Here is a 27,025-nt window from a genome sequence, read left to right as displayed (position 1 = left end):
GTTAACTGATGGAGTTATTTCAACCAGAAATAAGCATGCACAAAGCTCGGTGGGTACTTAAGAATGTACCATTATATGTACTCATTGTATGATAACACAATAGCTTTCACTGCAAATACAACTTAATACAGCTGAGTGCCTACATGAAAAACATTGAAAATTAAAAAAAATATACTAGCAAACTATTGACGTTACAGCCTAACAACCGTCAATATTAACACAAGTTTACTTTGAACTAGTATTATGGATTTTAAGTCTGCAGTCGTGACTAGAGCCATAGCATACAGGCTCTTACATACTATGTACAAAAGAGGAATAGTACAACTAGAGATAAAAAAAGATGCTCAAATTTCTTTATAAACGTTTGTGTTTTCTGTTTCAAGAGTTATTGAATTTCTGAGTAATTCCAGATTCACTCAAAAATACTTTTTGACTGGCAAATTTTGAGTTGAAACCAGCAATTTTAAAATTAAATTTGCTATTAGAATGATGCCATGATGGATGGCAATGTATCTACTATTGTAGATACGAACTGTTGAATATTATTCAATTAAATTTAATTTCTGCTGTCGAAAGATTTTTTGTCAATCCTTAACCCTATCACATCTGATACTACTCTATTGGGAAAGTTAGTATTTAGATACATGAATAATATTTTAAAAAGAGGTTTAGGGAAAATTGAATCAGCCTCTCAGTTTTAAGTGGTTTTTCGAATGGTGATTAGTCAAAAATAAAGGAGATCAGTGGCAGCAAGATAAGTCCTTTGCCTATCATTCCAGAGTTATCACATGTTTGACTCTCACCAAGGGCAATGGTGTTAATGACTCTCAAATGTTTGCCTTGTAATTGCTGTTTGTTGTGGATTGAAAGAAATTAAGGTAATTATCATCCTATTGGTGGTATCTTTGGTCATACACTTTTTACTGGCACTAACATTCCATCAATGTTCTTTTCCACCTCATTCCCTTTAATCTAGGTTGTTACTCCATTTTATGCAGTTATTTCTAATTCTCTTAAGTTCACACCTTCCCATTACCTGTCAGCCATTATATGTTTAGTTGTCTAATTATTCTTGTGTAGAATTTGTATCATTTCCTCAGCAGCTAGTTGTTTCTTCCAAGAATTTCCACATTCTGTACTCTTCATATCATGCCATACTCTTGGTTTTGTTCATTCAGTGGTTTCCTAAGCATGGATTCGATGAGCCTGATATCTACTTAAGATATTCACCACATTAGTTGGCTTGAATACAGTTTTGCCAGGACTTCAGTGGGCACCTTCAGGCAATAGGTAGGTTTATGCATTTTTTGCTACCAAAAAGTGGATACCCTCAACTTAACTGTTGGAAGATCTTGTTCATTCTGATCACCCCTAGCTCTGCTGGCGGGTGCGTTGGCTCGCTCCTGGTAGGACCACCTATGCCAGAGAGGTTGAAGTGTAGAAGATAGACAAATGCTGGGTTGCAGAACATCTGCTCCACCGTGAGACAGCTGCAAAGGCATCCAGTGGGGCAGCTATTTGATTAATCGTGATACATTTAAAAAAATGACTGACGAAAGCAGAGGGAAACCAGATCCATAATTTATCACAAGAAAATATGATGAACACAATAATGAGAATGTGTCATGGAAACTACCAGACAGCCCACTAGGTCTTGCCATGCCTGGCCACAGGAGAGGTAAGGCTTCCCTGGTAATCAACACACACAGCCCTATTAAAGCAGAATCAACAGCAGCATCATCAAAGAAGGCTAAAAAGTATCAAACCAGTTACAAAAGGGCTTGGAATGGGATGATGATGTGGAGTACTAGGTAATTAGAAAATACAAAGTGGGATATGGAGAGAGAATATATAAATATATATTTTAGGTGAGATGGAATAAGTATTATTTGAGTGATGATTTTTAATTGATATATATGGGAGTGGAAGAGAGTCAGCAAAATGTAGTACTTTTATTGAAGAAGGTAGGAAGAAGCATGGTAAACATAGAGCAGGTTACTCGTAGAGTATTTATAGTCAAAGGTAACATTGAACTTGGTCGATATTCGGGTCTACTTGCCAACAAGTAACCACGGTGAGGAAGAAATAGCCGTAATGTGATGGATTAGATAAAATGAGGGTAGTCCAGGGAGGAAATATAGTTGTGATGGATTGGACGGAGCGGAAGGTGTAAGGATAGACAGCTATGAGGTAGGGTACTACAGTTTGGGAACAAGGCACGACTGAAGGGTGAGTTCAGCATGAAACAATGTTGAACCATGATGAGCACTTTAGTTTAAACACTAAAATAGACTTAGGATTATATGGTGCCTGCCTAGGATTTGAGGGATATTATATTATGGTTAGGCCGAGCATAACTACATCATTTATCAGTAGTGGATCCAGAGTCGTGTCATAATTTAGTACTAATGAGGTGTAAAGTCAGATTAAAGAGAATAAAATAGGGAATAGAGTGCAGGTTTTACCTAAAGATAAAGAGCACCAGGCAACAAGAAAAATATTATAAGAACAGGGAGATGGGTACAATACAAGAAAGATAGGAATTAATCAAAAAAAGAATATGGAAATTTTCAAATAAAACTATAGGAAAAGGACAAGGGATCCATAGAATACAGATGAAATGATTAGGATGACATATGATAGACTGAAATGGGGGACTATTAACACGGAATGAATAACTGATCCAAGCACTTTTCTACTTAAAATAATTTTTTATTTAACGATCGGGTTTCGATGTATTACATCATCATCAGGTCCCTAACCTAAACAACACCTGATGATGATGTAATACATCGAAACCTGGTCGTAAAATAAAAAAATTTTTTCAAGTGGAAAAGTGCTGCGATCAGTTATTCATTATGTTCGACTTCCACCATATCACGCCTGAAGCTACTCAATTTGTTATTAACACGGAATGTCTGTCAATAGCAGACTACCAGTAACATAGGCCATCCCATCTCATTGCTGCCATAGATCTTACCCCCACACCATGTAATGAATTCCCATCTTGACTGCAGTTTGTAGTGTTTTACAAGAGATGCATAACTACGGCATGATGGCATATCAAATTATCTCATAAAACTTTGTCAAGAATCCTTCACTTTACCTATTACCAATATAGCCAATGAATCGTTTCTAACTGGGCAATTTCCTGAAGAATTAAAAATAACCAAAGTTATTCCACTACACAAAAAGGGAGCCAAAGACCAACTGAATAATTACAGGCCAATCTCACTAATTTCATGTATTTCAAAAATACTTGAAAAATTGATGGAAGAAAGACTATTAAAATTCCTCATAAAAAATAAAGTTCTTTCTCAGTCACAGCATGGCTTCACAAAAAATAAAAGTGTAGAAACTGCATGCAGTGATTATGTCACTAAAATTGCCCAAGCTTTAAGTGATAAAAAGCATGTTATAGGGGTTAACATGGATCTATCAAAAGCCTTTGATTCTGTAAAATCTAGCATTCTTTTAACTAAACTAGAACATTATGGTATCAGGGGAGTAGCTCATCATTGGCTTACATCTTTTTTGGAAAATAGGAAACAGTATGTAGAAATTGTCGGAAAAAATGGTGCTACCTACAAATCAAAAATGAAAACTATTAAATATGGTGTTCCACAAGGTTCTGTATTAGGGCCTTTACTTTTCCTGGTGTATGTGAACGACATTGAAAAAGCTATAATCTCTCCAGAGAATAATAACGTGGTGCTCTATGCAGATGACATAAGTCTAATAGCAGGTCATACTAAATCATCTCAATTAGAAATAGACATGTATGCTATGGCGAATTCAGTCGCTCAATGGCTGCATGTAAATAATTTACAACTAAATGCAAGAAAAACAGTTTACTTGGTATTTAGTAATAGAGACCTTCAGTCAAATATTTCTGTAGAAATAGAAAACCAATTGATTTCTGAGTTAGAATATACCACTTTATTGGGTTTAGAAATAGACAACAAGTTAAGCTGGAGGTTTCAAATGGAAAAATGTAGTAAAAAATTATGTTCAGCCCTATTCCTTTTAAAAAATCTTGCCAACTATTGTAATACAGAAGTATTAATCCCAGTATATCATGGTATATTTGAGTCCATAGCTCGATATGGCATTGTCTGCTGGGGGAGTTCAGCACATGGAAACATCAATAGAATACTCACACTTCAAAAACTTGCGTTAAGGGTTATATTTAAACTAAATGCAAGAAAATCCTGCAGGGAGTATTTCAAATGTCACAAAATCATGACCATTCCCAGTATATATATGTATAATGTGATATTGTATGCCTGCACGAAAACACCTTCACTGATCAGAAATAGGGACGTTCACAAGTACGACACCAGGGGCAAGGAAAATCTTCATAATGGCCATTGCAGAGTAGCAGTACTAAAAAAAACCCCAGAAGTTTCAGGAAGACTACTGTTTAATCGGCTTCCTGAAGAGTTAAAACGAATACTCCCCCAAGAAAATAAATTCAAAAAAATGTTAAAACATTTCTTTTTAAATAATGTTTTTTATAGCGTCCAAGAGTACACAGAAAGAGCCAATGTAGGAAATTCAACTTTTTTAAATCCTTAATACTCATATATGTCATGTACATTATTATTCCTAAGAACCTGTATACAATTGATGTAATTGAATTTTTGACGAAGCCCATACAATTATGTATTGTTCTATGGCAAATAAAACTAACTAACTAACTAAGATATGAGGACCCATTACCAGAGGACAGAGATGGGATTGCCTATGTGAAGGTGTAATTGCAGCAATCTATTTATGACCTGCAGGAAACAATGAGTTTATTGTTTGTTCAGGTCAATGAATGGAGTGAAAAGCTGAGAAACATGTGGAGTTTACACTCTTATTTTCATTTAACGATTCTTATCTCTTCACTTGTCAATTAAAACTACGATATTTCTCTTTAAAAACTATATTCATGAGATCACATCATGCTTGAAGGCCCAAGCAAATTTTTTAACTATAGCAGGGCTAATTAGGGTGATCACAACGACATGAACAACAGTGATGAATAGTACACAAAAATAATCTCATCAGATTATAACACTGGCAGGAGCAATAGGAAAAAGATATTTTTCAGGTAAATCAGGAAAATATTGTGCACTGGAATCCATGAAATGCTGCCAAAACTAGGCACTCAAGAGAAGTTGGGCTAATATGTATTTGCATATAGCTATCCATGGTAAATAAAGAGAGATTCTTGTGTGAGAGACTTCTAGTGGAGATTTTTGCCATTCAATGTACACAGAGGACAATTGTGATGACCAAGACTGGCATATACGAGGTCCATCCAATAAATATGCGAACTGATGCAATCTAGCGGTCACGACATAAGACTACAAACCCACCCACTGGCGGCGCTAGTTGCATGAGGCCCAATGAGCCATCTGTGCTTGGAGGATTGTTGAGCTGCAGTTATGGTGCCGGTTATATTAGTTTATGATGTCCTTGTTACCGTTTGTCGAAAATGGAATTTTGACGAAATCACAGAGCAATGAATCAGCGTCAAGTTTTTTGGTGAAGTGCAGTAAAAGTGTTCAAGAAATTACTGAAATGTTGACAGCTGTTTATGGTGATAATGCTCTGAAGAAAACATCCGTTTTCAAGTGGATTAAGCATTTTAAAGATGACCGACAAGATGCCACGGATGATGCAAGGCCGGGACGACCTTCAACCATCTGTGTTGACGACCACATTGATCGTGTGCCGTCCCTTATCCTTACCAATCGTCGAAAAACTGTCCGAATGATAGCTGATGAACTGAATTTAAGAAACTCAACAGTGCACACTATTTTAACCGAACATCATGGATGGATCTTTCACCATGACAATGCACCTACACATTCAGCATTGATTGTTCGTCAGTTTCTGGCAAAAAATTCAATCACCATCCTTGATCATCCTTCTCATTCACCAGATCTCGCCCCCCTGCAACTTTTTCCTATTCCCAAAATGCAAAAATGTGATGAGGGGACATCACTGGGAAGATGTGGAAGACACAGTAAAGCAAGAAACGACAAGAATACTAAAAAGCCTAACTGCCAAGGACTTCAAAGGGTGCTTTCAATAGTGGAAAAGAAGATGGAATAAGTGCATAGCAATGCATGGAGAATACTTTGAAGGGGACAAAATCAATGTAAACTAAGTTTTTCAAAATCAAGTTTTTATGGCCTCAGTTCGCGTATTTATTGGACAGACCTCGAATGAGAGTTATGCTAGATTGATTTGGTTGCTTTGAGAAAATGTTGAGAGTCACAGCACCCAAATATGAGGACTATGTTCTGAGAGGAAATGGTGAACTGAGATGATCATGGGTTGCAGACTCAAAGCATAGGAGAAGTTTCAGGAACAAAAAATCATTTAAGAAACAATTTATTAATGCAACTAAATAAAAGAAGTAGGCAAGGAGAGGGCATGTCGCATGAAATTAGTCAGAGAGAGCATACTTTCTTTCATTACCTAATAACAGACTTTCTTGATATTTAACTGCTGACCTCCAAAGGCTACATAACAAGTGCACAATTTTATGTCAATTACTATTTACATGAATACAAGCTACAAGATGGTATTCCCCTTCTTCTGTTCCGGTCTTGTAGATGCATGCGGCACTGCAACCAAACCTCTGGCTTAAGTTTATTCTTCTAACCCTCCTAATGCAGCACTCTTGCAATTGGTGGGTACTTTTTCATATGCTTATCTTCAAAGTATGATTGGCCATTTACATTTGGAAATGAGTATTTTTACACTGCAATCCAATAGTTGCAATGATACTCGGTGAGAAAGAGGTTTCGAGAGGGTTTCATGAAAGCACTATTGTAACTGCTAAGGAAGACTGCTTTCCCCACCAAAATTGTTAATTATTACTGTAACAAAAATGTTCACAGAGAAACATCAATATCCTGGATGACTGCCTCAAGTACCAAATGGAATGAGGTATGCAAGTTGATAAATGAAAGTATATTTTTTAAGTGCTAAGGACTCAATAAGTGAATTGGTTTGGGATTATTGTTATACCATCAAATTAATTATTTTACCCATAGCAGAAATCCAAATACCATAAACGTTATCTTTTGATATCCACCGAACTGTTAAATGTGTGACTTCGGAATGTTTATTCCAAGTTTTTATTAACTTATGTTAATATTTTAATTAATTTGGTTTTTGTAATTCTTTACAAAAATGTTTTCAGAATGTAAGTACCCTTTTATATCCAGTAATAAATCAAACTGTCAAGGTTGCATTTTTTTTTGTATCTATCCTTCAATGCCTTCAGGAACTGAATGATTTGAAAATGTTTCAAAGTCCATATGTTGATCCATCATGTTAATCTCTTTTAAATATTTGTAATTAATTTTCTCTTTTTGCCTTCCGCACTGGCAGTACTCTTCTGTACTTATTGTAAATTATTAATTTTGGTTTCCCTGCAAAAACCATGCCAAATATTGTAGTGAATATCCATAATAAGAGGAGGCAGAAATTTCAGGTTACTTATTGCATCGTATAAAGCTTGAACAACAATTATCCCTTAATACTTCTAATGGGTCACTGAAATTTTCCTGATATGACAACCTCTATTCTGTAAAATCTCAACATATGGAATGAAGAATTTTTATTACTTTTATAAATTATTTAAGATCCTTTCATGGAAAATTCATTACTACAGGTTTAGGCCAAAGTCATCATCAGCCAAAGGTGAGATCATCTTAAGGTTTAACTGACATTGGTTATTGCAGCATAGTAATGTCTGGGGACAGCAACAACTGAAATTCTTTAATATTGTCACATTTTACCTACAATGCCTACGAAAGTCTATCATGGCTATCTACCTGCTACCTACATTTACAACATTAACAGTAACAAAAATATTAACTTTAAGCTTTTATCACAGAAATTAGTATCAGAAAATAGCCAAGCGAATATTCAAATTAATAAAAATTATCATGAGGGCTTAATTCTATTATAATTTGAACCCAAATTTCATCCTACTAATTTTACCAATGATATGGTAAAGCAAATAATACTACGGTCTCCAACTGGGCAAAATGACATGATTCTACCAATTGCAAAGTGAAAATTACGTAAGGTTATGAGATGCCCTGATATTACTTCTACTGACCTGACTTAAACATACATTGATAGCTACCAAGAAAAGAAGTTCCGCTTACCTTCCAGTCTGGATCTTTGAGCTAAACATTTGTTCCAAAACGAAAAATGGGGTAAAAGTCTTTTTTGAGGATTCTAAATGCATAGCTAACTTGTAAACTTGTTTATTGGAGATCACTCAATAAGATCTGATCTCCTTTGCACACTTCCAGATTCATGTTAACCAAACAAATGCAGTTCACAGGTGAAATACAAAGGCCCAGATCAAGACTCACATGTTAAATCCATTCACGCATAACAAGCTTCGTCAAATTCTTTGATCTACACCTCACCTGAACTGAGTCTACCTAAAAAATTTGCCACATATAAAAAAATACGAAAAAAAGCTTTTATATGCCGAGTAGCTTGGTTGTTCTCATGCAACATCCAGGTAGTGCACCATCCATTTCTTCAATGTAGGTATATCAAAAGTGACAAGCACTGACATATGAGCATGTATGAAGAGTACTTTTTGGATGGATATTCAACACATAATACTAAATTAATGTTGCATGAACATGATGACACGGTCAATCTGCAATGTTGACTGGCTATGTTAATAAACCAATACAGAGTATGACTCAGTTCTGTACAAAAACAGACAAGTCATTATCACTGACAAGGAAAAGGAAATAAAAAGAATATAATATATATGGCAATAATATTTACCTTGATATAGATAAAACAAAATTATGCAGAAACATCTCTTGATTTCTTGAATCATTCACAATGATTTCATTTTTAAAGCCCAAGTACCATCCTAAAATTCATCACAACTTGGGTGGCGGCGTGAAATATTCAATTTGGCTGACATCAGCACTGCATATAAACTTCATCAATGACTATCCAAAAAACTCATTTATTACAACATTTTTCCTCTCCCACATACCCACAAAGGGGAAAAGGCTCTCAAAATAAGAACAAATTCAACAGGCCACCCTTGTAAGGAGGCTTAATTTCTTTTACACATGGGCCACACGCAAAGGGCCTCAACACTCATGTCTCACTCACACACTTGCACACATCCAAATACTCACAATGTACATTACACTATGTACATGATAGAAAAACTCTATGAAGTCCTTTCCACATATATCTAACTAGACCTACATATTTATATCTTTCACTGTCTCCTTAATGCTTTCATTCAATTTTCCACACAATCTTTCATTTCAATTAGATTGTTCACCACTGATAAAAATTAAAGACAAGTAAATCGTGGAGGGCTTTGGGAGAAAGGATGATAAAGGGTAAAAAAAAAAGTCAGTCAGTGTAATAATTCACAAGATTTACCCTAATTGATGGTTAGTTAACTAACTGATCTATCTTGCCATTATGCAACCAGAGTGTTAAGAAACTGTTATGCCACTAAAAATAAACTGTCGAATATGTCCCCAAATACAGAGACTATAACACAGATTTTTTTCTCCATAAGTGGCAGTAAAAATTTTTTAATGGGAACTTGAATAAAAAGAGAGCAAGGGAAATAAATACTGAGGCAAGAAAAAAGAAATTGGCAGATTACAGAAGTTAAGGCAACAAAGGGTTAGGAAATGCATTGATCAAATGGCGAGAGGGGGTTCTGATGACCGATGTAAATAACAGAAGGTAAATCAAACTCCCTCGCCATAATCTCTGTCTCCAACGTTGATTCTGTCATGTGAAGCGGTGACACTGAAGCCAAGAATGCGATTGTCCAGCCGCATCATTTTATTTTTCTTAGCTTTCTTCCCTTTACCCTGAAAGAAAAAGAAGAATGTTTCACATATCAATTTTGAGAAAGGAATTATAATATAAATATATAATGGAATAAAAACACAAATGAATTAAATCTCTATAATGATGAGGTATTGAAAATAATGTTGCATCAATTTTACAAGTGAATATAAACATTTTAGTGCTTACATATCTCAGATTATTTGATTACACATTTTTAAAAAATGAGTGAAAAATAATATTTTTCAGCAATTTCATTAAATTAAAGGATGATACTAATTGTACCAGTACAAAATTATAGTTTTAAATTTTAAGACAAGGCAAAGACTCAAGTACCAACATTACAGGAATGTGACACATTTCCTCCTCATTTAATATTTTTATTATTTATAACACTGTATTTGATTTTTAGCATATAAATCAGTGTTCCTGTTCAAGACCAGAAGCTGTCAAAACATTATTTAGAGTCATTACCACAGGAAATAATTACTACAAATCTGTTGTTAAGATTGCAGACCTTCATTAGATGTCCCAAGAAAAAGCTAAAGCTGATTGGCTCTTTCTTGTCATTTATATTCTTACACGTCACAATTTATACAATCACTAATGTTTAATGTATACAGGTTACTTTTTCATTTGGTTTAGCTGAGTTCCCTACATTCACATCTAATTCTTGCAAAAACAACCTCCAACCTCGGCCTGATGTTGACCAAGTTAAAACAATATCAATCAATATAAATATGAACTAGTATGTTGAAATAAGATCTCTTTTTCCCCCCAAAACAAAGCATTGCAGCATATGCACAATTCAGATTAATTTGTCAGCAAATTAATTACCCAATAAGCAGACAATTATATTGCTTAATTCAACACAGTAAAAATTAAAAACTAATTTTAAAGAAGAAACATGACAAAAACCAGCTCATCATCTTAGAGGTGGCAGAAGACTTTTATGTCAATTATGGGTTCAAAGGTTTTATTGCACTGACTTATACGGAGACCATTCAAAACCTTGCAAGAAACATAAATTGGAGGAATACGAACATTTTCATGTCAAAAAACTAGGAGTAACTTTAACTGAAATACTCAAACACCTCTATGCCTCCATGTCAGTTACCAATAAGCAATTTTAAGAATTGACACTAATACAACCAAAGGTCTCCAGGACTAATATTACAATTATCACAAGGGGATTAATAACTTTTTTCATTCCTTAATTGGCTCTTCTTTAATTGGAAATCTAAGTGCTTCTTGAATTAAATGTAGTGTTTCATTACATTATAAACTATTCATTCAATTAACTAAAAGCAACATTCTCTGGTATTAAATTTGCTTTCAAGTAATTAAAATTTCTAATATCAAGAAATCATTGCCCAAAATTGTCTTAGATCGACAAAATGATTGCTCACTGGATTACATTATAACTAATCGGGACAAAAATTTCAGTTTACGTGAGTATTACATCTATTTCAATCTTGAATAATCAATATGGAATCATTGGTTAACTGAACATAATAATATTGTATGTATTATTCTGATAATCTATGGGTGGGCAATGCCAGTTCTTAGACATGCACATGGCATTACTGACATTTCTGAAGAAACTGCAGGAGATGCCGCAACAGTAATTTTATGACCAAAGGCGAATGATTTTTACTCGCTGAAATTTTTGGATTGTAATACTAAAATGGCTACTGACAATATAGGAAACATGATTGTGACTAACCTTCACCTCCTGGAACTCTGATGATAGTGGGTTGACTGCAGGTGCAGGGACACACATGTCATCTTCAGATGGAGGTGCGGCAGCTGCCTTCTGTGCATTCCTCCAGCGAGAGCGTCGCTCCAGAAAGTTCCGCGAGAATTCTCGTGCTTCTTTTCCATCTCCAAGATAATTTCGCACATAGTCAGATACTTCATATGGTGAATCAATATCTTTCAGGAACCCAACAAAGGTTGGTACTTAAAAAAAAGAAGATTAATAGCAATGTTAAATACAGGCAATCATTAATTACATTATGAGTTATTCATTAGCCAGTTCAATTTAATTTAAGGACCATTAATTTATTTTTAACATGAAATGATCACATTAACGCTGAGATGAGGACCAATTTACTAATAAGCAGACAATATATTAATTAAAGATTGACCATATCCATATTTTACAGCATATCATTATAATACACTCCTTAAACACGATTATCGAGTTTTTAAAAGGTCAGTTTCCTAGATGAATGATTACAGAAGAACTGCATGCACTTATACCTGATTTACAATTTTTAATATTTACATTTTTTAACCCAAATAAAACTGACACATGCTTTATCCTTTTGCAATGCATCATTTGCAACAGCATTCCTCTATTGCGATTGCAGTTTCAATATTTTACGATGCACATAAGATTTCTGAAAGATGATTTTTCACTTTTTCCTCATGAATTCATATTATATCGAATATAATTACTATATTATATTGAATAAAAGTGGGTTGCGGTAGCCCAGTGGGTAGAGCGTTGGACTACTGACCGGAGGGTCCCGGGTTCGATTCCTGGACAAGGCACTCTGGGCACCTGCAGCTCCACCCAAGCTATGTGATTTTTTGGGTACCAGGTCTTCCTGGGAAACCATAACTGGCACAGGGAAAGGAACTGGCACCCCTACCCTGATGTGTGAATTTCACACGCCGTATAGGGCTTAGTACTGGGTGATCTCTACCATCACCTACTAAACTGACCTTCGAGGTTGATTACTGTGTTTATGGTTTTTTTATTGAATAAAAAAAACACACTAATCAAATCGAAGGTTGGTGTGGGAGGTGATGGTAGAGTTCACCCAGTGCCTGACAGCATGTGAAAGTCATGCATCAGGGTAGGGGGGCAAGTTCCTTTCCCTGTGCCGGTTATGGTTTCCCAGGAAAATCTGGTACCCAAAAAATCACATTGCCCAAATGCTCATTGACTGCCCAGGCAGGCAAGTATATACTTGTTCTGTTCATCTGTTTTTAAGTTTCCCTTTCAATCCCTCGTCCCTCTCCGCGGGGGAAATTCCTGCTACCTGCAACGTTGGGTCGCATTCCCTGCCTTTTACAGACTCTTTGGGGGTGGAGTGTTTCGTGGTGCATTTTCATGTGGTAGTGATGTTTCAATTTCTTGCTTGTTGTGTCCTGGCTTGCGTGCTGTAGGATGGCTTTCGTGCTGCCTCCTGGGGTGCAGTTGTTTGTTGGTTTGCGGCATATGTGTTTGCTTGAGTGCTGGATGAAGGGATTTTTGCATGAGTGTGTGCGCTGCTGTGGCTGTAATTTTCCGTGTTGTTTTTTTGCATGTGGTATTTTTCCTTTTTACGGTTGGTGACCTAACACCCCCCGCCACACGCCCTTGCGGCGGCTTGCGGGGTATTATGTAGATGTAGATGTATACCGTCCCGGTGAGTGAAGGCCCACCTTTATTGGTCACTGTCCATAAGATACGCATGGCATTTAAGAAAGAAACATGGCTGAGGTGAAAAGGTGGTTTGCGAGAAGGAGAAACTTAAAAAATATGAATTCTTCACCTAACAAGAAAGGAAGCCGACAGGAAATGGCTTTTTACAAAAAAGAACATCAGTAACAGCACTAACGGCCCACCGGCACACTCTGAACATAAGAGCGGTACAAAAAGGAAGCGGAGGCGAGGGTCGCCCATTTCCCACAGCGGGAAATTACACTTGGGCAAGACGAAGTGGATGACAGCAAGACCGTGAAGCAGATAAAACGATACCAAAATAACTTAGAGGCCGGAGGAAGAGATTCGTCCGGCCCTGAAGCGGCTTATTGCTATGAAGAAAATTTAAAATTAAAAGACAGAAAGACTCGTAGGTGAGTATTATCTTTAGGCTAAATCACATTGCTTGGGAGGAGCTGCAGGCGCCCAGAGAGGGTTGCTTGGGAATTGAACCCGAGCCCTTTGGTCAGGAGTCCAATGCTCTACCCTTGGACTACTGTAACCCACTACATTGAATTAACTTACTATATAATACACAATTTTCAGTCTATCCCATTTGATGCTTTGAAACTAACAATATCTAATCTTGCTCCAACTTGAAGCGCCTTTTCTTTAACAAAACTTTACCAAGAGCAATGCTTGGAGATGCGGAAAATTGAAAACATGTCTTCAATATTTCTGAAAGTTCAACATAAATTGAATACTTGATACATTATGCCCTTCACACATAGGGATGCATTTCTTGGCAGCTATTTCTACAATTTGATGGGATTTTACCATTGTGTTCAAAGTTGACATTGTTACATTAAGTCCCTTAGCCAGGGATATCAACATGCGGATATACCAGCAAACATTTTGCAAATTGTTGACTTTCGTCTTCCATTGACAATGATTTTCACACATGCTTGCTTGTATTTTAGAATAATATTCCTCATTATTGCTGAAAGTATCTCTATACTTCCAGCAATAGCTTTTCAGCCGCTGGAAGTGCATGTATTTCTATACAAAAATGAATTTAATAAATATGTGTGATGAAGAGCAAAAATGCATGAATTATAAGAAATAATAAAGGAGGAAGATCACCATTAACTAAGAGCCCCAATTAGTGATTTGATATGTGCAAATTCTACCAGCATTGTGTCGCTTCTTGTCGATTGCTCTCAATAGTGGCATATTCAAAAACTAATGATTTATTTGTATACTTAACAAAATATGACAAAAAATAATGCCAAAGCAAGAAAGAGGCAAAGCAAGTTATCACATGTTTTCACTTGTGGGAAAAAAATCAATAATTGAAAAAATGAAAACCAATGAATAATAATGGTTTCCAAATGCTCCTCAAGATGTCATTAGCATATAAAGATGCAAGTTAAGCATATCAGTCATTGTGAGGTTTTATCAGTTTTCTCCAACACCTTGGGTGAATGCTAGACCATGCTTCTCCTGATTATAAACTGCTACCAGCCTAAATTCATATGTCCAGGGGTGAACTACATTACAAAATACTAAGATTTTGGCAATTCACCCAGTTACCTAAATGGGGTTCCACTTAGAAAACATACATACAATTATTATTTATATATTTATTTATTATTACATATTTGATTGATAAGTTGAATGAATAAATTACTTCTAAACTTGAGTATGAAATAAATTATGCATGATAATCAATCTATGACAATGGAACAACAGACATGAAGACATATATTAAAACTATTGACAAGGCAGTAGCTGTTAAATTTTCTAGTACTTACTATCGACAGATGTTTGCAAATTTCCCAATGTTTTGAGACACCACTGTGTAAACTCATCCCCGGCTGATATAGACCGCTGCACATTCTGCTCAAATATCTTCATCACTTCATCTTTCCGACTCTTTCCCTTCCCTTTACCACCGGCTGGTTGAGCAGTGGCAGGTGCCACCTTTGCTGCATTGGCAGCCACTTTCCCTCCTTGTTTCCCGCCTAATTTGGGAGGCTGCGGAGGAGCTGGGACTTCCTCCCAAAACCCACCACCACCTTCAATAAACAATATCACATGCAGCTTAAAACAGGAGAAAATAAATTGATTCATGCACATACAATTATATGAAAATCTAGGCCTCGTAAACTCTAGTAAACCACATTTTCTATGGGTACCATGGTTATTCTTGCAACTTAAAATTGTGAATCTTGAATTAATATACCCATGCAGTGCTGGGAAAATTTAGGCAGCTCAACCGATGGGAAATACAATAATGACCACCAGAAAATATTTCTTGGAAAGACAGCTCTGTCCTGGACTAAAGTTAACCCAGAATGCACTTCTATGTTAATTGGTAACCCCATTTATTTCCTCTTTATAAACATGGTGATTTCAAGAATAGAGCCTTCATATAAACTAAGAATTACATTAAGCTATCACATTTATACATTAATAATTACAATGGGTCATATTGCCTTTGAAAAAGGTAGGTCAATTAGACCTGACATTTAATACTAAGGAAGAATTCATAAAAATTACATGGAGTCTGTTCTTTACATCACCAAAAATCATAGACAACGATCACATAATATAGCACATGATCCACAATAAGAAGACTATATGGAGCAAATTAAGGAAGTGAATAACAAGATGGATTGGGTGAAAATGTACACAATGAATGTTAGGAACATAATAAATTAGAATATATCAGGGAAGGTATAAATAGATTATATTATTATTATTATTATAATATTATAGATTATAAATAGTTAAAATTAGACAGATATAGGTGAAGGCAGTCAAAAAATAAATACTGATGGTGATGATAAACTGGTATCAGAGCACTCACTCTAAATTAGCCAAAACTAATCCCTTGCTAAATGTAACATGAGTCACTGACTCCCGAGTGAAACAAATACAAGTCTTGATTTGGACAGGTTTTTGCAAATTCTTAAGCTGCCAATTTATGCGTCTCAATTGTAAGATTCATGGACATTTCTTGTGGGCAGCCAGCACCCCAGCTTACCACACATCCAATTAGTTGAATTAGGATAATTCTTCATTTTTAAATGAACTAAAAGAGGGAATTACCAAGCCTTAAGAAAACTAGGATGTGAACAACTAATTCCTATGGGTAAATTACCTGAGGTGACAGTTGAAGCTACTGAGTTGGTAGCCCAACTATTCTGGCCAGCATTGGACCAAACAGCTGGGGAGGAATTGGAGGAATTAGATGAGGAGGAGGAGGAAGAAGATGACAGGGCAGAGGAGACAGGTTGTGTTGCATTCGTTGGGGCAGAGGATGTATGGTTTGCTTGAGAACCATATGCTCCAACAGCAGCTGCTGCTGCCCAGCCGACATGCCCTGCTGATCGGGCTGCCCAGGTCAATGCCTGAGTCGCTGACCCCCATATCCCACCCACAGGATTAGATGAAGATGTTGAGTGGGCTTGAGAACCTCCTCCAGAGGCTGGAGGGCCGGCCTGATGGGCCTGCTGTGCAGCTCTCTCTGCTCGTTCTCGTTCCTGGATATAAAATATATTTCTTGCATAAATCAACATGTGGAAGTTGATTCTTAAGGATCAATTTTCAAAAGATATTTGGACAAGGTGGTCACTATCTCGGCCTTAAAATGTTTTCACCAAAACAGAATTTCCTAGACTTTAGAAAACAAGTTTTTGGCCATTACTTCTTTGAAAAATTTCAGCCAGATGTACTTTGGTTACCACTAAATCATCAAAGAGTAAAAAAATCAATCGAACAAGAAAACCTAGAAGAATGATGGATGTTCATTTCTCACCAATAATTACTCAGGTTTAGAAAATTTTGTATTCAAATATACGTGGTTATTTAGAATTAATTTAGAAGCACATGAACAGTTATGGACTTTCTCTGTAACAAGATACATGAAAAATAATTATCATGAACTTCCACTTAGAAAAGCCATTCAACAGCATTCTTGCTCAAACTAATTTGAAGAATCCACCCCATTTAAATATTTATTTACCCAATACGTGTGCATGATTGAGTGGCACGCTCTGCAAGATTTGTCTTCATAACTTCCTGCATTATTTCTGGTGTCACAAAAAACAACTCATCAGTCTACAACTCTAAAAATCCTCCTTCCTAGAAAACGATAAGTATGTATACTGGCAAGAAGAGAGACTTGCTAGGATACATACATCACCTGGCTTCAAACTTGGGTCTTAATTTTGACTGCCTCGTGCATCACTCTTAAATCTATCACACTAATTGACCATTACTGCAGCAAAACCATTTTCAGTTAACTCTTTGGAACTGTACTCAATGCATGGCAGAAGTTACCCTTGCCAACTGTTGTTCATGTTCCTCTGCCTGAATTTCTGCCAATGACTTCACAGGTCCTGCAGGCTGTGGCCTTTTATCTGCCCACTTCAGTTGTATTGCTGTACCACCACTGGAAGGTTTTGACTGCTGCCCAGAAGCAGGGCGAGCCACCTGCACTGGACTCTCTGGTTGTGGGTGATGCTCCCTCTCAGCTTGCAGCTGTGCCTGAGCCAAGGCCATCTCTTTCTCTCTAGTCTTTTGTGCCAGCCTCTGCTGGAGCATCTGTAATTTGATTCATATTATTTTGTTTGGCAAAAATTTCACAGGAAAATATTCTCCAAAACATTATTTTACCTCAACACGTACACATCTACGACAATTTTATTTGAAGTTAGTTCTGGTTATAATTTCTGCTTTAGAATCTTATTGCTTATTGGATGTTTCACCTTAAGAGAACATAGGTGGATTTTACACAAAACAACACATATCATAGCTAAAAAATAGTCAAACACGATGAAGAAAATTGACATCCCATTAATAATAATAATAATAATCATCTTTATTTGCCCAGAAGACACTGACACAGTGTAATAGATACATCAGATAAGTGTATAGGACACGTCATATGTACATATAGATGTTAAACAATGATGAAATTCAGAAAAGCATGACACAATAATAAATTTTTTGCATAAAATATATTCCATATTCAGTATGGTTATTTTTTCTCCATGAATTCCATTACAGAATAAAACTGTTCTTTCCTTAAAAATGATATTAATTTCTTTTTGAACAGGACTGGATCCTTTACGTACTTAAAATCGTAAGGGAGCCTGTTCAGTGCAAGGAGGCCCATTGATTTAGGCCCCAGGGATGTATTTAAAGTCCTGCAATAAGTTTGATGCAGGTCTCTGCAGGCTCTGGTTTGGTGGCAATGAACGTTGTCATTTGTCATATAATTGGATATATTACTTTTAGCGAAAATGCATACGACATAAATGTAAATACATGGAACAGTCAAAATATTTAACCTTTTGAAGAAGGAAAGACAAGGTGCATTGTAGGGAGCATTGCATATTAATCGTATTAAACATTTTTGAGCTTTAAAAATTGAATCAGAATGACCATCTATTAAATTAATAAGCATCTGTATTCCTGCATCCATACTTTAACAGTAACGTTAAGTCAATTTTGTAACCATAAGTAAGCCTACATAATAGAAACATTTCAGCAAAATGAATTAACAATTTTATATTGACACAAGATATTTAATTATCTTTGCAATGAAGGCATACTTCCAACTTAATATGTAAGCAATTCGTTGTAAGTATTTAATAATGCATTGCATAATCAAGATTCAAATAACTTCTTTCAAAAGAGGGGCAAACAGGAAATATAAAGGCAAGGTACCCTTGGTATTCCTAAGTTTTAAGCTAGTTCTATCTCCACCCACGAATTTATTAAGAAATAATTATGTTCTTAGAAAACTAATTCCAGAAAAATGAAATAATATGCAAGGGTTTCAAGGATATGGTTGCATTTGTCATGAAGATATCCATTTTTAACCGAACAGAGTAGAATACTAGTAACTTCTTCACCCATGATTCAATTTCAGTTGCCAGAATTAATAAATTTTATCATGATTATTTTAAAAGAACATCCAATTGCAACAATTTAAATTAGATTACTTTTTTAATACTGATAATTAAGCAGGAAATTGAATAACCAGAACTCTTTATTTCAAATAACTTCACTATGTATGTTGCGTTTTCCGTATGTTGTCCTATCAAAGGGGCATCATTTACTACAAATGAAAAATTATCACTATGGCATTCTTCCTCGAAATCCATACTAATGAGGTAACAGCAATTACAAACATTACAATAACAATTTATCACTAATCAACTGCATTTTAAGGGAAGCTCCCACAAAACTACCTCCTTCTCCTCTTTCTCTTGCATGCGCTGTATCTCTGCAAGATTCGCAATAGGTGGTGATGTAGGATTAACAGCAGCTGACCCCTGCTGCTGTGCCCATGGCGCTTGACTCTTCTGAACTGTTTGCCTCTGATTTGCTGGTTGATTTGATGAAGGGGTCGCAGCAGCCTGTGCAGCATTCTGAGCTTCCTGAGCTTTCCGCTGAGCCTCAAGTAATCGTCTTTGGGTCTCAAGTCTTCGGTTTGTTTCTTCCTGCTGTTGTTGTCTGTTTTAATTGAAATAGAATAAAATGGAATATTCAGAACAAAAGTATAGTTAAAGAGAACATTAAAATCATTCACAACTGGGGATTTCCCAATGAGCATTTATTGTATTATAAATTAAATATTAAATGACATATGATTGGAAAAGCAGAAATGCAAGATAGAAAGTCCTCGCAATGCTACCCCTGTTGGTGGCAAATGGTTAGTATACCTTTTCTTCTCTTCCTCCTGCTTCTTCTTTTGCTTTTCTTCTTCTTCCAACTCCCTTTGGAGCTGCTTCCTTGCCTCCTCCTCCTTTTCCTTCCTCTTCCTTTCCTCAGCTTCTTCCTTTTTCTGTTTTAACTCTGCTAACCTCTTCAACTGAATGATAAAAAATATTTTATGTCAGAAAACATGAATTGCATACAAAAGCTTTAAATTACTGAGAAAACTGATAATACAGGGAGATTCTAGAAATAATGAACCATAACCTCGAATTAATTTATATAATTTAATAACTCTAACTTAATTGTGACATGCTATAAGGCATTGGTTTTACTACTAAATATGACTGTCTTTTTATTAATCCAGGCATTTGATATTTTATGCTTGAATTTTTTTTCTTAGTATTTAACAATTCTTTTGTTATATTTTATACCGCATATATGGTACTATTTTGAAATATATAAGTGCTCATTAAAATTATTGCTAATCACTAATTTCATCTTCAGATGACCCAAGCATTGCACCCTAAAACAGAGAATGAAATTTTCACAAACCATCATAATTAAGCCCCCTATTATAAAAACTTAAATCTTTCTAATTAGAAAATCACTAAAACTAAATGCATTAGTACTGCAAATCTGAACGACCATAATCATGTGTCAGTCAATTAATAGAAATTAATTGGCAAACTATAAACTTCACAGATATACAAAACAAATTTCTGACCAAAAAATATGGTTCCTTTACTGAAGACAATGTCAACTATATCTAGTTATTCAGGAAATATATGTGTTTCATTGTATGTAGAAATACATTTAGATTGATGATGGAATCACTTGTTCCTGAAAAAATGTAGTTTTACTAAATTAAGAGATCAGGTACCTATACAAATAAGTGTGCACATATACAAATATTAGGCTACAAGCAATTGTATCATTAAACAAGGTTGTCATCGTAATCATACACTTTTCCCAACTAAAACGCAAGTTTGATTAAAAAGATTCAGTAATGGAAAAATCCTGGCAGCCTCGCAATTTCCTTTATCTTTTGTGGAATTGATAACTTCTAGCTTAAACATCACTGTAAGCAATTTTCTTCTCCATAGGTAATTTTCTTGAGAAAATTCTAAATAAAAACCTTAACTCAATTCAGGTTTGAAACAATCACCATGTAGGCGACCACTTTCATACTAGGAGGGTGTCAAGAACAGCTCAGGGCCGATACTATCAAAGCAAAGTAAAGCAAACAAAACAAGAAAATTCTATTTCATTCATTCTCTTATTTTTTTATATTTGATTTGCTGAAAGGTACTTTATATGGCATATAAAAGGGCACACAAACCTATGTCTCGTTTTGACTTTCGAATCATAGCGAAAGAGCAATAAGCCGGCATATTCCTTATAAAGCTTATAGCGGCTTTTATAGTTTATTTTTTTATCCTTCTGTTGATTGGAATTAATTTCAATCACCTGGCTCTAATATTCTGTATACTTACAGTAGAACAAGGGCTTACTGCCACAGATCATCCATTGAAGTCAATAACTAATATATTCCATATGGAAGTTGGATTTGGAGTTTTAGAAGTCAGTGAATTAACAGTCTAAAATGGTCATTAAAATCTCCCACAAGACCACTGTAATGTCCCTAATGTCCAAAAGTTTGGCATAAAATAATGATATAAATGAAAATTTGCCAAAAGGACAAGAGATGATAATATTTCTGACCTCCTGAAACTTTTTCTCCTCCGCAATCAACTTCTGCTTCAGCTCCTGCTCTTGTCGAAGTCGTTCCTCGAGTCTTCTTCGTTCTTCGGCCATCCTACGTTCCTTCTCTTTTCTCCTTTGCTCTTCTGCTCGCTTTTCTTCCTCCAGCTGCCTCATTTGTTCCTCTAGACGACACCTCTCAGCCTCCTTCTGCCTCAACTCCTCCTCCAGCTGTTTACGCTTACGCTCCTCTTCCTCAACTTTCTTCTTTGCTGCAGCCTCTTCCTGTTTCCTACAAATAAATGGATTATTCATATGTGAAGGAATCCATGCCAATGGCATTTAAATTATAAAGGGATATTTCATAAAACATGGTGTGAAAGGAGGAAGATTTTAGCTACCTGAGCTCTTCCTTTTTTCTTTCTTCTTCTGCTTTCATCTGCTCCTCCTGTTGAGGAAAAATGGACAATTGTCAGCAGACTAGATAGCAGTTTTATTTCATCACTAAAATATACCTCTCCTTAATTTATGTATAATATACATTTAATTGATCCCAAGACTTTACGAAGTAAAATATAGGACAGGAAAGGAAATATAGGAAAGTCAGAGAACAAAATATCAGCTGTTTCAGTGTACTGATGACTCCAGAAACGCTTTCACATTAAAACACCATTTATCTATCAGAAAATGCTTAAGGTATTTCTTAAATGTACCCCTAGAAGTAGCCGATTTTATGCCTGCCGTGGCAGATGAAAACTTTGATGGCCACATGAAAGGGGCTCATATTATACACAGCAGAAGAGTGGCAGAATAAATGCACATCAACACTCTGTCCAGTAGTATGCCAGTGTACTTGAGCATCGGTGATTAGTTGTTTCATCTTATCCTTAATATACATACATAAGTAATAAATATACAGACAAGGTTAACCTTAGATTTCTTTAGTTCAGTTAGAGTTTAGATATAAGCTAGAAATGAAAATAACCTTGAATAATTTTTTCCCAATTTTTAATTTTCAAACCACCTAAACTAATATTTTTCTTTAGCATTAATTCAACAATGGACAATTAAAAACAGACAGTAAAAAAACCAATATTGATTTCCTGAAATGAATTCAGTAAACTCTAAATTATCCATGCATGGATTATCCATTTTGTGGATTAGCCTGGACACTTTCTTCCTTGCACCGCAAAATTTTAATAAAATTACAATAGTTAGGATTATTATAAGCTTTAAATTTTTATTAACCTTTTAAAACTACAAGTTTGAAATATCTGGGCTTTCTTAAAAGTTTTCAATGTCACAAAATCAAAAGTTGTCAATGGCATTTAATGTTTTGATTCAACCATATTTGAACTATCCACACTTTCCCATTATCGTTTCCCTCACATTCACTAGCCCTGTGAAATCAATATCTTCTTTTAAGGCGCACAAATGCATAGTTTTACTATGCAAACACATAGGTCATTTACAACTATCTAGATGGCAGTATTTTAAGCAGTATCATACACTGAATATGAATCCATACAAGCAATCCTTTTTTAAAATCCATCTCCAGCAGTAATTTGTTTTTTTCATGGCTACATGATTGGTTTTGCTTTATTAGAAAAATTTATTCCGCGTTCTTGTAAACCTATAATTCTACCCTCATAAAATGACTTAAAAATGGAAAAAATTTCTTTTCTATAGCTAATAAACAACAATGAATGACACAGAATAAAAAGGAGTTTCTTTATACAGGTAAGTGATCCGAAAACCTCAGACGTCAACATGAAGAAGGCAGAAATCTTCAACTAAAGTTAAAGAATTTGTTTGTGCATACATTCAAAGGTAATCGCCAAAATTTCAGCCATTTGTTGTTGTTTGACAATTGTTTGAGCGAGCCTTTTTGAGGGTTTTGTGAAAATGGAAAAAATTGAGTACCAAGCTCTCATTAAATATTTGCTTTTCAAAGGCAATAAGCCCATACAAGCCAAAGACAAACTGGATGGGAACTCAGCAGCATCATTTACAACCATGAAATTTTGGGCAGCTGAATGCGCATGGCTATGCCAGCTTGGCTGATGACTAGTGTTCGGGACAGCCAAAACTGTAACAACCATCAATAACACCAAAAAGGTTCACGAAATGGTACTGGATGACTGTTGAATTAAAGTTGAGAGATAGCAGAGCCAATGGGCATATCAAAAGAACGTGTTTGTCATGCATCGACTGAAGAATTGAACATGAGTAAGCTATCTCAACCTTGGGTGCCAAGTTTGCTCACTTTGGACCAAAAATGGATACAAATGAACATTTCCAAGGCCCTGTTGGAGCGGTTTAAGCCAAGCGAGTCTGATTTTCGGCATTGATTCATAACAGCAGATGAAACTTGTATCCACCACTACACTCTACACACTATATAAAAATGACAGTTTCATTTCAATTATCATGGACCAATGTGCTTATAAATGCAATTTTGTTTCTAAACAACAAACAATCAGAGAGAAAAAAAAACAAATGTTTTATTACTTAAGCTAATTATTATATTTTTCCTGTGATTGCTGCATGATTCTCTAAAAAAACTGATAGTTAATTGTTTTTTTTTTAAGATTTCATGCTTTAGATGCCACCAAACCAAATGCCCTATTTCAAGCCATCAGCCTATGAATTTTTTCTTCTTTAAGTGTCAGCTAGGCATTCACATTCTAAAAATTGATTTCATGAAATTGAAAAAAAATGAAGCCTTATTATTATAGAAAAAAGATTTATCAAGGTGCACCGCAGCTTTATGTTGAATCTGTTTTTGGGAAGAATTCTTTTCAGTCTTTATGCTGAATAAATTTTACTGAAAACCCAAGAATCCATTATTCAATTTAAAGGTAACACAATCAGCTTTATTTGGCTATTTAAGAACTGTCATGTAATCTAAATAGGGTAGAAATTTGTATGTTCTTTTTATTCACAGAGCTTTATGATTTTGATAAAGAGGATATTTTATTTACAATGAATTCACCATGAATAATGATCAAAGCCATCATGAATGAGTTTCTGAACTGTACAACACTAAATTTTGATTAAAGTTTAAACTGTCTTCCCCTTACACTGTTTTGGTGGCAATAACTGGGAAGGAAGTCACATACTACAGGAATAAAAGGAATCTAAAAATTTCCTGTGCTATGCACACCTCCTTCCATAGGTAATTCACATTCCCATACACTTGTGAGGGAATTATAAGTTTTCAACTTCAACAGACCAAAACTTCCTACGCTGCTAAAACTTGTGATGAATTATTTATTTTGTTTGCCCTTTTTTGGAGAGCTAGAGATTACTATGCTCAATCTACGGTCACTTACAGCTTTCAACCCATTAATCCCATGAGTAAACTGAAACAAGTTCCATGCGATGGTTGGCTGAAAAATACTCTTGATTGCTTTTGATTATCCCGAGTAACAAACTGTGAAAATTTTGATTTAATAAATTTAATTACCACTCCTGATAATTTACATGACATATGTGAGAAGCGCTACCCCCTATGATAATGAACAATGAAGATTTTTACAGCTCCGTAAAGCCCTGAAGAGAAGGATCAATGGCAGGATGTCAGATATGGGAAGAGGAGCAAAGCTGAGAGGGAAGAAACAAAAAGCTGGACAGGATTTTAAAGATAAAAGTGCTACACAGAACACGGAATAAATAAATTCATTGGCCTCTAGCAGTAGTTTTACTTAGATTCTTGACCATTAAAAAAATCCTTAAATATTTATGTTCCTAGTGCAAGTTTTATAATTTCACCCATTATAAACGCCTGCTTCTATAATATGTACCCCACAAATATTGAATTATTTTAACACTTTTTAGTTCAGATACACAATTTCTTGACATACATTATACTATTACTGGATGCAAGGAGAACTATCAACTTAAGCACCATACTCAGTCCTAAGCATTTAAGCAAGGGAGGGAACAAATGACTGAGTGTGGGCATTAAACCTTTTTGATTGAAAGACATTTGTTATGGAAATGACACTGACCAGTATTTGCTGTTCAGTTTTGACATCTTTCCCTTGCAGGTCCCAGAGTGATATAGGGACACCACTTCCAGGCGTGACACCTTGGGAAATAAGTTGACCAGGTGGTGCACCAACTTGTCCTCCAGCAGCAGCAGCCTGCGCCAGCCAACTCTGAACTGCAAAAGGTCCACCCCAAACAGGCTCCACCTATGATCGGAAGAAGAGTATAACTCATTACTAATGCCAGGACAATAATATTTAAACAGTCATGAAATAATACGTAGTGGGATGTCATTGATGGGATTTGAGGAACTGCATTTCTTGAGCTACTGGCTGTAAATATATCAAGCCAACACATACCTGCCTGCAAAGCACGTGCATTTAAATTTTATCATATTCACATGGCACTGAAACAAACAGGTGAAAACAGAATTCCATATGCATTGGGCAAATGGTTATTCACGAGTAAGTTGACTTAAAATGCACAGAAAATATCATACATTTTGAAATAATAAATCAATGCCTGATAATGATTGCGTAAAAAAGCATTATGTTAAATGCAGGAAGGTAATTTAAAGTAAAGCTTTGGGTGAAGATCTGGTACCCGAAAAATCGCACAGCTTGGGTGGAGCTGCAAGTGCCCAGAGCACCTTGCCCGGGAATTGAACCTGGGCCCTCTGGTCAGTAGTCCAACGCTCAACCCCTAGACTTCCACGACACACACACACACATATATATTTATTTGTTGTTAGCACTTAGAACACTGTGCATTTTAATGCATTTCTAGTGGAGGCTATGCTCACAAGCAGCCTCTGAGCCAGCAAGACTAAAGAAGCTAAGACTGAAGGTCAATATTCCTACAAGGTCAAATAAAAGAACTACAATTCATATACAAGGACAAGGTTCATGAAACTATGCAGGAAGGAAGGATCAAGAACCAGGCTGGATGTGAATGGCTCATTGAATTTTGGAAATTAATGACTGAGGATGTGTTGGTGAAGTTTCAAGAAGAAATTGGATAGGATTTAAGAGAGCATCACTTGAGAACCATTCATAAGGTAAATGCTAATTCCACCAGAAAGAAACTGAAGTTATGATTAAAGGTCAATTAAAAAAGCCCAACCTTTTACTTTCCACATTCACATAATGCAAAATGAGTGTTCATCTCAATTTATCGATTCCTAATACACACTAATTCTTTGGCCACAGGGCATTTTCTAAGTTTAAGATAATTTTTTTGGCTCCTGGCTATGACAAATATTTAAACATCCACTTCCCTCCATTTTCAGCTAAACTTGATGGA

The 27,025-nt window shown here is 35.6% G+C and overlaps 1 protein-coding gene across 2 annotated transcripts in view; it reads right to left on the bottom strand.

The window, feature by feature from the left end:
* Positions 1-8,809: 8,809 nt before the first annotated feature.
* Positions 8,810-27,025, bottom strand: part of Gyf (GIGYF family protein Gyf) — a 40,733-nt gene continuing 22,517 nt past the window's right edge. For both annotated transcript variants that reach the window (XM_071595801.1, XM_071595802.1), the window contains exons 13-22: positions 25,744-25,929; positions 22,132-22,178; positions 21,752-22,022; positions 20,035-20,183; positions 19,561-19,825; positions 17,642-17,905; positions 16,461-16,842; positions 15,109-15,372; positions 11,603-11,838; positions 8,810-9,899 (exon numbers count right to left, since the gene is read on the bottom strand). In XM_071595801.1, the coding sequence (XP_071451902.1) occupies positions 9,774-9,899; positions 11,603-11,838; positions 15,109-15,372; positions 16,461-16,842; positions 17,642-17,905; positions 19,561-19,825; positions 20,035-20,183; positions 21,752-22,022; positions 22,132-22,178; positions 25,744-25,929 (2,190 nt within the window). In that variant the 3' untranslated portion in view covers positions 8,810-9,773. The remainder of the gene's footprint in view (positions 9,900-11,602; positions 11,839-15,108; positions 15,373-16,460; positions 16,843-17,641; positions 17,906-19,560; positions 19,826-20,034; positions 20,184-21,751; positions 22,023-22,131; positions 22,179-25,743; positions 25,930-27,025) is intronic.

Source organism: Hetaerina americana, unplaced genomic scaffold (assembly GCF_022747635.1).
Source record: "Hetaerina americana unplaced genomic scaffold, ioHetAmer1.1.p SCAF_7, whole genome shotgun sequence".
Lineage (NCBI taxonomy): Eukaryota > Metazoa > Arthropoda > Insecta > Odonata > Calopterygidae > Hetaerina > Hetaerina americana.
Note: the sequence above shows the minus strand (reverse complement) of the source record. Positions and strands in the feature narration are given on the sequence as shown.